The sequence below is a fragment of the Eutrigla gurnardus genome, assembly GCF_963514095.1.
Source record: "Eutrigla gurnardus genome assembly, chromosome: 2".
Lineage (NCBI taxonomy): Eukaryota > Metazoa > Chordata > Actinopteri > Perciformes > Triglidae > Eutrigla > Eutrigla gurnardus.
Genome location: NC_139916.1, coordinates 13156156 through 13169064, shown reverse-complemented (window position 1 = coordinate 13169064; position 12909 = coordinate 13156156). Strand labels below are relative to the sequence as shown.

The 12909-nt window shown below is 40.0% G+C and overlaps 1 protein-coding gene across 1 annotated transcript; it reads left to right on the top strand.

The window, feature by feature from the left end:
* The first annotated feature begins 10 nt into the window (after positions 1-10).
* Positions 11-12845, top strand: stimate (STIM activating enhance). The gene is made up of 10 exons (XM_084022322.1): positions 11-886; positions 3043-3091; positions 3179-3274; positions 3413-3534; positions 3813-3925; positions 4396-4473; positions 4707-4850; positions 6654-6761; positions 9830-9953; positions 12630-12845. Exons 1-10 carry the CDS (start codon positions 700-702, stop codon positions 12743-12745), a joined length of 1137 nt encoding a protein of 378 aa, XP_083878448.1. The 5' UTR covers positions 11-699; the 3' UTR covers positions 12746-12845.
* Positions 12846-12909: the final 64 nt, after the last annotated feature.

The following is a 12909-nucleotide window of genomic DNA, read 5'->3' as shown; positions in this document are numbered from 1 at the left end:
TGAATGTAGGTTAGCCGCGACCTGCACTTCTTACCTGTTCCCGTGGACAAAGACGGGCTGATTTTACAGGAGTTAACGTGATGAGGAGCCGCTGCAGCCGCCTTTTTACACCTGAGCGACGGCGTTGAACTTTTCCTGCCCAGGGTTAGCTTAATGCAACGTTAGCTTGGGAGCTAGCTAGGTGGGTAAGGATAGCCTCAGCCGTTGGATTTCCGGATCTTTAAAACGAAAAAACAACTATGGACGTTTGTGTGTTGGCAACATGTCACTGCTGATCGACCTGCGCTGTGGAACACACTCACGTTAAAAGTACAACACCGGTGCCGTGTGTTTGAGCAGCTACATGCTGTGCGGTACGTGATGCTAGCGTTAGCTCGCCGATTCCCAGCAGCCAGCCCGTAAACTCGCCTTTCAACGTCGCAGCGTGTCGACGAGGAGGTTTGCAGGTTAAGTCGTTGGAGCGACGGCTTTGCAGAAAGACAACCCCGCTATGACTGCACGGGTGTCCGAAGCAGGAGAATGAGTGGGCGCCTGGAAGGGAGAGGATGCCAGCATCTTTCACCGGAGACTGTCCAGCTCGACATATCGATTAGCTGACCCGACAATTGCCGGAGAGGACTGGGGAAGCACACGGAGTCCGTGAGAAGTTACTGCTCTCTCGGCTTTATCGATTAAGTCTCGTCCAGCTCTTCTGTCCCTATGGCTGCTGCTGCTATGGCCGGCCCAGGAGCAGTGGTGCCGGCTATGTCCTTTACAAACACGTCGGTGTCCGCCAGCCCGACGCCAGGTACAGATAACCGGGGATGCGAGAACGGCGCCCTGATGGACTCCTTTGGGATTTTCCTGCAAGGACTGCTGGCTATGATGGCTTTCAGCACGCTGATGTGTGAGTATGACCGCTGCTCGACTGTGTGTCGGGTCTCTGATATATCCGGGCAATTATCCAATAGAATCACTCGGTTAATCACATTAATTATTGACTTCAGCTGTGAGTCTCTGACGGGAAACGATAGTGAGATACACCGACCGGCTTTTAAAGCCAAATCCATCTTACGCTACACTTCTTGCAGATGTTTGACCTTTCCTGCTACATAAAATGATGATTATGATAGTAAAAGTATATTCTGCGTCTCTCGGGTTAAAACTCAGTCGTAAAACTCAGATGAGGACCTAACACTTGTTCTATTTTTAGCTCTTACTTTATCGGCAATGATACGTTGTGGTTTCTTTGTTTCCTTCTTTTGACAAATGTACTTATTGTAAGTCACTTTGGACAAAAGCTAAATGACCTAAATTTTAAATGAGAGTTTATATCATGAAACTACTTTGATTTTCCCCAGTGGAGTTTTGTCTTGCAGGTGCAAGTTAATAAAAAATCATGAAGTTAAGGGAACAATGGCAGGAGGAAAGACGTGTTATTTAATCTTGATTATGTGCATTTGTGCCTCACTCAAATGTGTTAGGCGCCTGCAGGTCCAATTACTGAAAACTGTCCCATTGTGGGTGTATAACTTTTGCAAAACCGACCCAACTGACTGTTACTCACAGAAAGCCGTCACATAATTTCTCTTTACTAAGAGTGTTTCATAATTTCTCTTTGTGAAGAGTGTTTTGTGCAAACTCACATGTCACATACAACATACTTCATTGCAAAACTGATTTTTTTTTGTCCACTGACCTCATTGTTTTTTATTTTAATTGTCCTAGTGAATCAACTGCTCAGATTTGTTTCCAACTCTGGCTAAGATAGCTTAACATTAGAGTTGGGTAGCAAAACTCATAGTTAGAGGGAAACATTTGCGTACTAAAAAAATGACACCCTGGCTTTTGCCAATGTTTCATTTAGCCGGTGTCTCACACAGTGCAGACAGCTGTGTGTCCTAATGAGAGCAGCCTCACATCACAACAATGAGGAATGTTCAGCATTTTGAGCAGAAGGAGTAGGCTGAGGCCTGCGTTCACATCACACCCAGCACCCAGTTTAGTCATGGGCTCAGAGCAGAAACTGAGGTCACAGCATACAGTATGGCTTGCCTGCGTGAAAACACAAAACGCCTCGAGTGGCTGGGCAACACTACAGCATTTAGTGCAAGTTCTCAGAGGGAAGATTGTTTGATGTGTGATGTAAGATTGTTCTCTGTGTATGAGGCATGTGTAGAAAGTAAGAGCGAGGAATCACAGCTTCGAACAATGCATTTAGAGTCACTTTCTGATGATAGAAATGTACTCATAACATGGTGACAGTCTCTTCTGGTTATGCAGCTCTGTGTAATAGGAGTTAAAAGCAGATAGTTGTGGGTGTGTCATGAAAAACAAGCCACTATTGTGTTGGACCTACAGTGCTCTCACTGATGAGCCATCTCGCAGAAAACCCTTCTTACTCCTTTACACAAAGTCTTACTCCTTTACACAAAGGGATTAATTAAAGTGAGCTCCTTTAAAACGCTCATTTAGAAACTCCATACATACATTTACACTTAGTAAATGTAGAGTTTGTTATCTTTATTCCACAAACAGGTCTTATTTATTTCAATCAGTGTAATTGTATTACTACTATGTAACACTATGTAAGTACTTAGAGACTGGTCCGCTTTTCCCTTTTTGTTATTTCACAAGTGCTGTACAGCATAGTAGGTTATGCGTTAGCTTGTGGTTTGGGCCACTAGTTCTGCTTTTTCTGACCAACGTCATGTGGCCATTAGCCTGTATTGTTCAGACCGTCTCACTTTAACTCAAATAGCTACTATTCATTTTCCTGTAGGCTTGATGTTTGACGTCTCCTTTGTGAGCCGACTCTTATTATGGCTTGGCTGCACAAAGAGGCTGTCAGCCCCCATTTCCAAATCATAAATACAAGGCTGGATTTTCAGTGGAACTAAACCGATAACCTTCTATAAGAACAACAGAACGCTCACTGGACCCATAGCGGCTCACGGGACGGTTGTTACTCCGTTAAATAAAAACAAGAGATATTCTGTTTGACTGATTCTGGGATCTCCACTAAAATCCCACTATCTTTGTGGTACACTCCTTCCTCCATAGTGAAACGCTTCAGGGAGCCAAAACATGAGAGGAGACCCTGGAGGATCTGGTAAGTCTGAGCCAGCTTAAATAAAGGCATAAAATGAATCCGTCTGGAGTGCCTTGGAAGCATATCAACTGTCCTGTCTCTCTGCAGGTTCCTGGACACCTCAAAACAGGCCATTGGGATGTTGTTTATCCACTTTGCTAATGTATACCTATCAGACCTCACAGAGGAGGATCCATGCTCACTGTGAGTCAATCCTGTATTTCATATTTCAGTCATAGACATGAAGTGTTGAACTCTAACCGGAAACCACTTGGCTGTCCATTAGGAAAGCAAACAGCAAACTGCTGATTCAAATTACATTCGCTCTTCTGTCTCTCCCAGATACTTCATTAACTTCCTGTTGGATGCTTCTCTGGGCATGTTGCTGATCTACGCCGGGGTGCGAGCCGTCAGTGCTATTGTAGAGTGGAGGCAGTGGGAGTCTCTGCGTTTTGGTGAATACGGTGAGGACCATGTGTATGAGTGGAAAAGTGGGAGCCCCAGCACATTCCTAAAGTGCCTGTAATGCCCAATGGAGGGCAGTAGCTGCCCTCAGTACTGCAGTGCTGCAATGTCATTTCTCACATTGCCGGTGCCTTCTTTTGTCCCTGAAACACTTTGTGAATCGCTGAAACAGTGAAATTGAATAAAGATCTGTGCTACATAAGCTGTAAACGTACCTAAGCACATTTTTTTTAACCTAAATCTGCCTCTCTTTTCGTGTGTGTGCGTGTGTATGCAGGAGAGCCAGTGCAGTGCACAGCTTGGTTGGGCCAGTGTATCCTTTACATCCTCATCATGATGTTTGAGAAAGTCCTCATCATGCTGGTCCTCCTCATCCCCCTGTGGAAGAAGGTCAGAAAAAAGGGAACTGATTTGAAAATATAGCAGTTTGACATTACTACCCGGTAATGTTATGATTTTTCTTTTCAATTCACTAATTTTCAATATTTCAAAGTGTTGCAGCACTCTCCTGAGCCATTATAAACCTGATTTTGACTCCATCAGGTAGATTAGTGAAGGAAAAATAAACTAAGGTTTACGGAGAAAATGGTTTGTGAATGAGGCCCATTCTGTTTAAAACCTTCACAACCGGAATTTTGTTCAGCAAATTATTAGATTACTTTGCCTTTGCTGACCAGATATACCTTATTTGAGGTTGATGGTTTCTTGTAACTTCCAAGTTGTGGTGTGTGCTCCAGTAGTTTATCCTTCTACCTTATTATGAGCAGTATTGAGCCTTCAGTCTGAGGCTAGTGTTGCTGTCCGTGTTGCTGTGTACATGCTTATGTCTGTACTTGTGTGTATGTTTGTATGTATTGCAGCTGGCTCCCCTCAACCCCATAGAGAATCCTGACCTGGAACTGGCCATCGTCATGCTCATCGTCCCGTTCTTCATCAACGTAAGTCTGATGTTACTACGTGTTTTTCCTTTGCACTCTGATTTTACAGCTCCTGCTTTTCCATTACTGCACATGTCCAAGTGGAATCATGTCTGGTTGTTCGTATACCATGGCCATTCTGTTGTAAAAGGATGTAAAAGAACCTCCAGAGTGTTGGTGTTTAATATAAATAGCACTTCTGTTCATTTCTGAGAGGGAAATATCACTCATTGTATTTTCCGTGTTTCCTTTAGGCCCTCATGTTCTGGGTGGTAGATAATTTCTTAATGAAGAAGCACAGGACAAAAGCAAAGCTGGAGGAAAGAGAGGAGGACTCTCGGGGGAACAGTAAGGTGCGCTACAGACGAGCTCTGTCCCATGATGACTCAGAGTCCGAGGTGAGTCCCACTGTAGTTATGTAGCTTCCTTTTCAAGAACATCCCCATCATTTTTCACAGCAATGTGTTTTTCTGTTTGTGTATATGAATGTGGCCCTTAAAGTCAGAAGGAAACAACGTGTTTGTCGAGCTATCTTTGATATAAAAACTCTACCAGAATATGGTAGAGATAAGGTATTACAACCTTTCAAACTACATAAGAATTGGATAAATAGTGTAGTTCTACTCCACAATATCATATAGTTTGCAAATGCCAAAGAATGTTATTCATGTAATGTAATTCAAACATTATAAAGATGGTCATTTATCATCGTTAATTATCTTAATTGTCAATGCTGTACAAGGAATATGTTAATATTGTATGTTGTGCTCAACAAATGGTTGTAATTAAGCTTTTTATATAGATGTAATAGAACAGCATACTTAATGTATAATCATTATAATATAATATAATAGATTATTATCAAGTAGTGGGATTTTAGACACAAGCTAAACACTGTTCATGAACAGATTTATCCCAAATCGTTTTACTTAAATAAAGATTGTGACCATCAAGGCCAGATTATACACGTTGGTCATGTTCCTGCAGTCTTTCCTTATGCTGTGAATTGGTCATCTCCAATTATGGGCACATTCAGCTTTTAGGTCAAACATTCTTTAATCAAATTTGTGTCAGTGGTTGCAGAAAGTGGTTACTTTCTCATTCATTTATGAAGAAAACATTTATGGGGAAAGTGGAAGCCCATGTTGAAATTTCATTTTGCGAACAGACAGCACATATCTTGGATTTGAAGAACACGGTGTTCTTTCTGTTATGAATAGCCCGAGTAGTTGCATTTATTGCCGCTTACATTTTAGTACATTGTTAAACCACAAAAGGAAACGCAAAGCTGGTTTTCAAGTCGTCTTAACGTTTCAGTGGTAAAGGCAGTCTGAATAAAAGCCTGCTTCATGGTCTGTGTCACTATCCGCCAGCGTTCTGCAGCAAGCCACAGAGAACATGCTTTTGGCCAAGTGTCGGGGTGGGGGATGGGCTGAGCAGCGCCCCAACAAAGTTAATGGCTTCAGCAGGGGGAGTGCAGGCATGCGGGCTAGTGGCGCAATGGATAACGCGTCTGACTACGGATCAGAAGATTCTAGGTTCGACTCCTGGCTAGCTCGTTGGTGTCTTTTCACTCTTTGTGGTTTCATCAGGCTGAAACGCAACATTAGCTGAAAGTAGTTATCAAAATAAAAGTCATTGTTTCAGTCGTTTCAGACTGAAAAAAGAGTAAAATACTAATTCAATAATTCTCAAAGGCTATTATATGAAATGCTTATTTTCCACAGCATTGAGGACAAACCTTCCAAAGAATAAATAAATAAATTACTGACTATCAAATTACATTTATTTGTCAAATTACATATTTTGTGTTAATTCATTTACTAATGCTTTATTTTCTGTTGACATTTATTACGTTTTTTAAATATTTCCCTTTTATTAATTTCCCTATTTATATATTTCTGTATTTTTCCACCCATAAGTATGGTTGTGTCTTGTTATTCAGGCATTAACAGTAAAACTCAAAAGACTAACAACACACGTAAGACCATAAACAGAATGACACTCATTCAGTGGGAGAGAGGGTAACTATAACGTTTTGATTTTATCATTCTTTTTCAAATCTGACCTGATGAATGTGAAATAGTGACAGCGGAGTCCTTTGGTTTGTTTGGGTCAGTACTATAATCAAAGTGTCTAGATTTCTGTTAAAACATTCAGCCATTTACAACCAAGTCCGTCTCTGATTCCTGTTTTTTTAGATCCTGTTCTCAGCAGACGATGAAATGGACGAGTCGGATGAAGAGGATGTTCGACGGCTCACTGGCCTGAAGACGGTGAAGAAGAAGAAGCTTCGAATGGGGATCGCCGTTTGACCTGTGTGCCTTGCTGAACGGATAGCTGTGCACCTCGCAGGCCCACATACTGTACGAACTCCCCTTACCTCGACAGATCCAGTGTCAGCCTTAAGAGTTGATACGGTCTTTTCAAACATAGGCTGTCCTTTGATGACAGAAGAATATACCGTAGTTGAATTCCCTTTATTGTTGTTTATTGTCCTGGAGGACCTCGTCATAAACTCTAACGTGGGATTTCATTTAATACACTGGGAGATATTTTTGCAGTTAACCAGGTACTTCAGATCACTGTTGCATTTTGACATGGCACTCCTGGGGGTGAGTGTGTTTTAAAAAGAATGGGAAAAGAATCCCCCGTGAAAGACAATATCATTCAATCTTTTATGTAAGCATGATAGTAAAAATGTTAACTCATGTTTGGACTCTAGTGGCAGTGTGTATGAGGTCGGTGGTCCAAGACCAAGTTGGTTGGGGGCGTCTTAATGGCCACAACAGAACCAAACATCATGCAAACAAAACTGTTCAATGAGTTTGTTACATTTCATCTAATATGTCCTCTAAAGTGATTGTATTACTCATGTAGATCACACAAACGCTGTCCTTTGTTTTCTCATATAGGCGTGCGTGTGCGTACAGTTGGACACCTCTAATTTAGAGGAGCGTTACGTCAGAGTGCTTGAATCACTGTGTTGATGCAACTCTTCACCCTATTGCATATCTTTTATGTAATGTTACTCATGTCAAAGGGAGCACATTCATGCTTGCAACAACCTTACGTTTTCAAATCTCCTGTCTTACAACTGTAAAACCTGCCGTACTGCAGGTACCACACTGCAACATCCCTCTGATATCAGCTCTGCATGTGTTGTGCGTCTGTAGACACAAGACTGCAGTCTCCGTTTGTGGTTGTTTTACTGTTGTGCTGACTGTGTGTTCTTTGTCTTTGAATGTATTTTGGTCTCATTCTCAGTTGTCAGGGGTTTTTTTTTATAAATATATATAGTTTTTGAGTGTATTTTTCGGGCCAAAAAGGTGACTATGCTTGTTCCAAAAGTGTTCTTTATTCCTTAACTCCAACAGGGAGAGTATATATGGGAACCATTCTTGCACAATTTCCCATTTATCACAGCTTTCACCTTTCCTTTTGTGTTTGTGTGATTTTACTTGTTTTGTTACAATAATGTGCCTGAATGAACTTACCAGCAGGTAACACGTTTTTTGTTGTTGTTTTGTTTCGTTTTTATTTGGGGGTTTTTTTGGACCGATTTATCCAGAGCTCCAGATGTGCAGGCATGAAGCAGCATTCAGCAGGCTCTGATGTTAAGAATGTGACATGCATAGACCTCTAAACTGTTAAGTGACTGTGGACCAGACAGTCGGGAGAAAGGGCGTGTGTGAATTTGTGTGTGCATGCTAGTGTATATATACAGTATACCTGCATGTACTGGCGCGTGCTGGGTCAAGTGTGCATAGTTGGCGTGACTGCTGGTCCTCTTGGAAGAAAATGGAGAGTGACATGTACTTTGACTGTGACATGGTGACGGTTATAAATTCACTACGATGTTTTTGGGACATTGGCAAAGAATAAATGGCAGAAAGTGCAGCATCTTGCAGCAGTTGTGGTAACTCTGACAAATGGGGCTTTAATTATGTTGCATCGTGAAACTGCTAGATAATTAAGAAGACAAGCGATGGAGGTAATTTATCATTCTAATTGCTTTTCCAATAAATTATGTGACGCATTATCGTGACAGTTGATTAATGTGGGTTAAAAGCGAGTTCCCTGACCGGGAATCGAACCCGGGCCGCGGCGGTGAGAGCGCCGAATCCTAACCACTAGACTACCAGGGACGCCGGTAAAAATCGAAGTGCCGTGTTGATATATAGATACACTGCATAGGCGACTGAGCTATATGACTATTATTTATAGCTTAAATATATAAGAGACGCACATTTAGCGTCATCTTTCAGAAGCGCTCGGCTTCGATTAAAGCGCAACGCCAATTAATAATGTGCTCTTTGTGGATGATCTGTTTCTTGTGTTGTATGTCGTTTTTCCTCCATCCCCAGTTACTAAGTAACACCATTTAAAATGTTAATCACATTACGCTTTGCACTTGTCAAGGCCTAATAAGCAGCTGCACAAACGTGTATTTTATTGTGAGACACGCAGTAGATGGCTAAGACGACTCATTGGGAATCATCACATACGTGTGAGTCAGGAGGGAGGATATGCTCGGATATTAAAAGACTGTCCTCCTACTCGAATGAGGCTTTCAGGGTCTTTCTGTGTCGCTCAGTCTGTCGTTTTAAAACAGTGAGTCAGTCCATCACTGCACGGTTTACAGTTACACCTCGATTTCAGGTGATGGTGCCATGTTTTGCTCGGTATACTGCACTAACTATAATAATAATAATAATAATAATAATAATAATAATAATAATAATACTTTAATTTAAATGTATACCTGTCATGATCACACATTTTTATTAAATATTTATGTGTGCTTGTTAGGCTGTTGGAGCTGTAGATACAACTAAAGGTGCACTTGCTATGCAAATGTTAGTACAGCTCTTCTGGGGCCAGATCTGACCTGCAGACTCACATTAGAAAAGGAAAGATGGCACTCCAACAGTTGGATGGTTTTCTTAACTCCTTTTATTTTGTTGAATCATGTGTTTGGGAGGCGGACAGCCACTTGTGTCCCGAATTATCAGCTGTTGGCCTGTAAGATTATCGTAAAAGATGGGAGACCATTGCAGCTGCACCATCCCTCATGTCACACCTAATAATACACCATGACAACAGGCAGAGTGGGACAGAGGGTGGGGGGTCTGGGTCTGGACCAGGACTATATATAATGTCAGGCTTGCTGAGAGACAAAGACGCGCACAAGAAAAACAACCAGTGACTCTGTCGCATTGGAAAGAGGTGTTTCTGGAATCAACACACCAGCTTCAGTCGCCATGTCACAGGTCAGTCAGGTCAAATATGTTGTTTTGATGTTGTGTCGACAGAGAGGTAACACTTTCCTGCCTTTCAACCTTAACATTCATAATCCTTCTTTGATTCTCCCCAGCCAGCCGAGGTGAAGAAGAAGAAGCGTCCCCCGATGAAGGAGGAGGACCTGAAAGGAGCCCGCAGCAAACTGGGACTGAAGGGCGAGGTCAAAAGTAAAACCTATGAGGTCATGGTGGAGTGTGGTGAGTAAAGCCCTTTTCTAATGTTTTTCCTTCTGACACTGAAAAAAAAACCAACACATGATGTAACACCATTTCAGATGTTAACACTCCCCTCTGTAAAGATATTCTGCCTTTCTGTCCTCTCAAAAAGAATCTTTCCTTGGCCTATAGACCTAAAATATCATGTTTCTTGACAGTTAATGTAACTTAAGTATCCAACTAACAACTTAAATAAAAGAGGCTCTAACTAACACTGATATATATATATATATATATATATATATATATATATATATATATATATATATATATATATATATATATATATATATATATATATATATATATATATATATATATATATATATATATATATATATATATATATATATCACTTATTCTTCAATGAATTAATAAATAAAACAGATCAATTAAATCAATGCTGAAATAAACATGACGTAATAAATATTTGAATTCATGAATAGAAAGCGAAATAAATATATCTCAGCCGGAATTAATACATAGATAAAATATTTAAATGCATCATTATTTTGATAAATTCATGTGTAAAATGATTAGAAATACAAAAATAAATTCATGTAGATTTGTAGAACTTGTTGTATATTTTGGTTTGCCAAAATACCAACATGTATTTATATATGCAATTATACTTTTTACTATACATTTTGTAACATGTATCTGTATATTCCTCTTGTGATATACACAGTAGAATATGTATTCATGTATTTCTGTATTAGTACTGTATTCTGAATAGGTAATTATCATCCTCCATAACATGCAGGTAAAGCTGTCTAATCTACACAGCTCTTCGTCAATCCGTTTTATTTGTCCTTGTCAATCAATATCTGAGCAGTTTCCAGGTCCCAACAGTGCCATTAAGGATTTTCTATCAATTTACCGTGTCTTTGAGAAAGTAGACCGACATCAAAAGCGTGTTCCCTGACCGGGAATCGAACCCGGGCCGCGGCGGTGAGAGCGCCGAATCCTAACCACTAGACCACCAGGGACAGGCGTCCAAACGTTGCACACAAATCTTTTTCAAAATGGCACCAGAAGTTATCTAGCTAGAGTTAAAGTTTTTGCAAGTGAATTTCAAGCAGGTCATTTTAGACTGGACACAAATTACTAATATTTGCCTAAATAAATATATTATATCTAAATACTTAACGCTTAGATATAAGCACATTGTTTTGTTATTCCTATGCCAGGATTTGATGTTGCTGACTGCTGTGTTAATGCTCTCCTGTCCTGTCATAGTTAATTAATCAAGTTTTAATTACTGGGTCACAGGAAATGCGGAGTCATTTAAAATATGTTCTTGTTGGAAGAAGCTAACACCATCCACACACATACACCCCTGCTTCAATGGCAAAACCCCAACCGGTTTGTTTTTATGCCCTTTAATCTTTACCCACCCACACAAATAGTCTTAAGTCTATATTTGTTTGTGTGATCTGAGTCAACCTATAGGCAGCCAACATTTTTTGTAACTCGCTAAATCAAAAGAGCTTTAGAATTCTACTTGAGAGACAATGTCCAACCTCAGAGATAAGTCACAAAAGTCCAGCAGATACTTTTAACTCTCACATACTTCCCTTCACAACACCCAGGGACGGCATAAAAGACAGGGGGGGGGGGGCTTAGCCCCCAGGAGAGCAAGCAAACTCTTTGCTTGCATATTTTTAGAACTGTATTAGAAAACACAACAACCAGTGAAGAAGTAAAGCTAGTAACAACTTAAACAACAGACATTGTCTTCTTCCATTCTCTTCTGTTGAACAAGAGTTACTTGAATGTTAACTTTTAGACACATTAAAGCTGCATGCTCAGAACAGGCCCTGATTATGTAAACGTGTCTTAAAGTGATACCGTATCTAATTCCTCTGTCCATTAGATAAGCTGCAGGTCTAAAGAATGTCATTTCATTACACTGATTACTGTAATTTTTTTTGCATGTGTTTTGTTGTACGACTTAAAAATTACAATTTAATGAGTAAATTGTACATATATTACCATACTTAAACAAATTTAATTATGTACTAATATATAATTATTCATTTTTTCTTAGAAGAAATGAAACCAGGTTTATATAGTTTGCTATCAGACTGTTTATATGTGACCTTGGACAAAAAAACAACAACAAACAAAAAATGTGCAAAAAACTGTAGATTTGTTGAATCAGAGTGTGATTTTGCTCAGTAATTTCCCTGTCATAAAGTATACAGTAGAATAAACAAAGACTTATTTTAAATGTCACAGTTATATCTGAGAACATAAACATGAACTTTATCCAAATAATTGTATTTTGTATGTATTTATTTTGTATTTATTCCAGCAAAATGAGGATACAGTGTCTGTAAGAAAAAACAAAAAGACAAATAGGCTTTACAGAAATGCTTCTTTTGAAAGTATATTCTTTCTACAGACTATGATGATATAATCCTTAAACTCTCTATTTATACCCTTTCATCAGTATGAAATTATTCTGAAAATAAAGAAAAAAATAAAATAAAAATTGCTAAATTATTGGGGGGGGGCTTTGGAACAATTTAGGGTAGCTCCAGCCCCCCTAAACTAGGCCTAACAAGGTCACTGACGATACCCAAGTGGAATTGACTTGTTGAGGATGTACATGTGTTTTTCTGAGGAAACGTGTGTGTCTGTCTCTGTGTTCAGAACGAATGGGCAAAGTGGCTCCGTCTGTGTTCAGCGGTGTGCGGTCGGGGACGGAGACGGCTCTGGGCAAGCCGGCCGCGTCCAAAGCTCCCGGAGCCTCTGTGTTCAACAAGTAATCACACTGCAGCATCAAACCAAAGCCCTGAAGACACACACTGTCTCTAAGGTGCTGAGTCATGCTGCATTATATACATTGCAAACATGTCTTTTTTTTTTTAACAAAGTGGAATTTAGTAGAGATCGTTTTATGTCAGAATATGTTGACATTACTGTTGTGTAA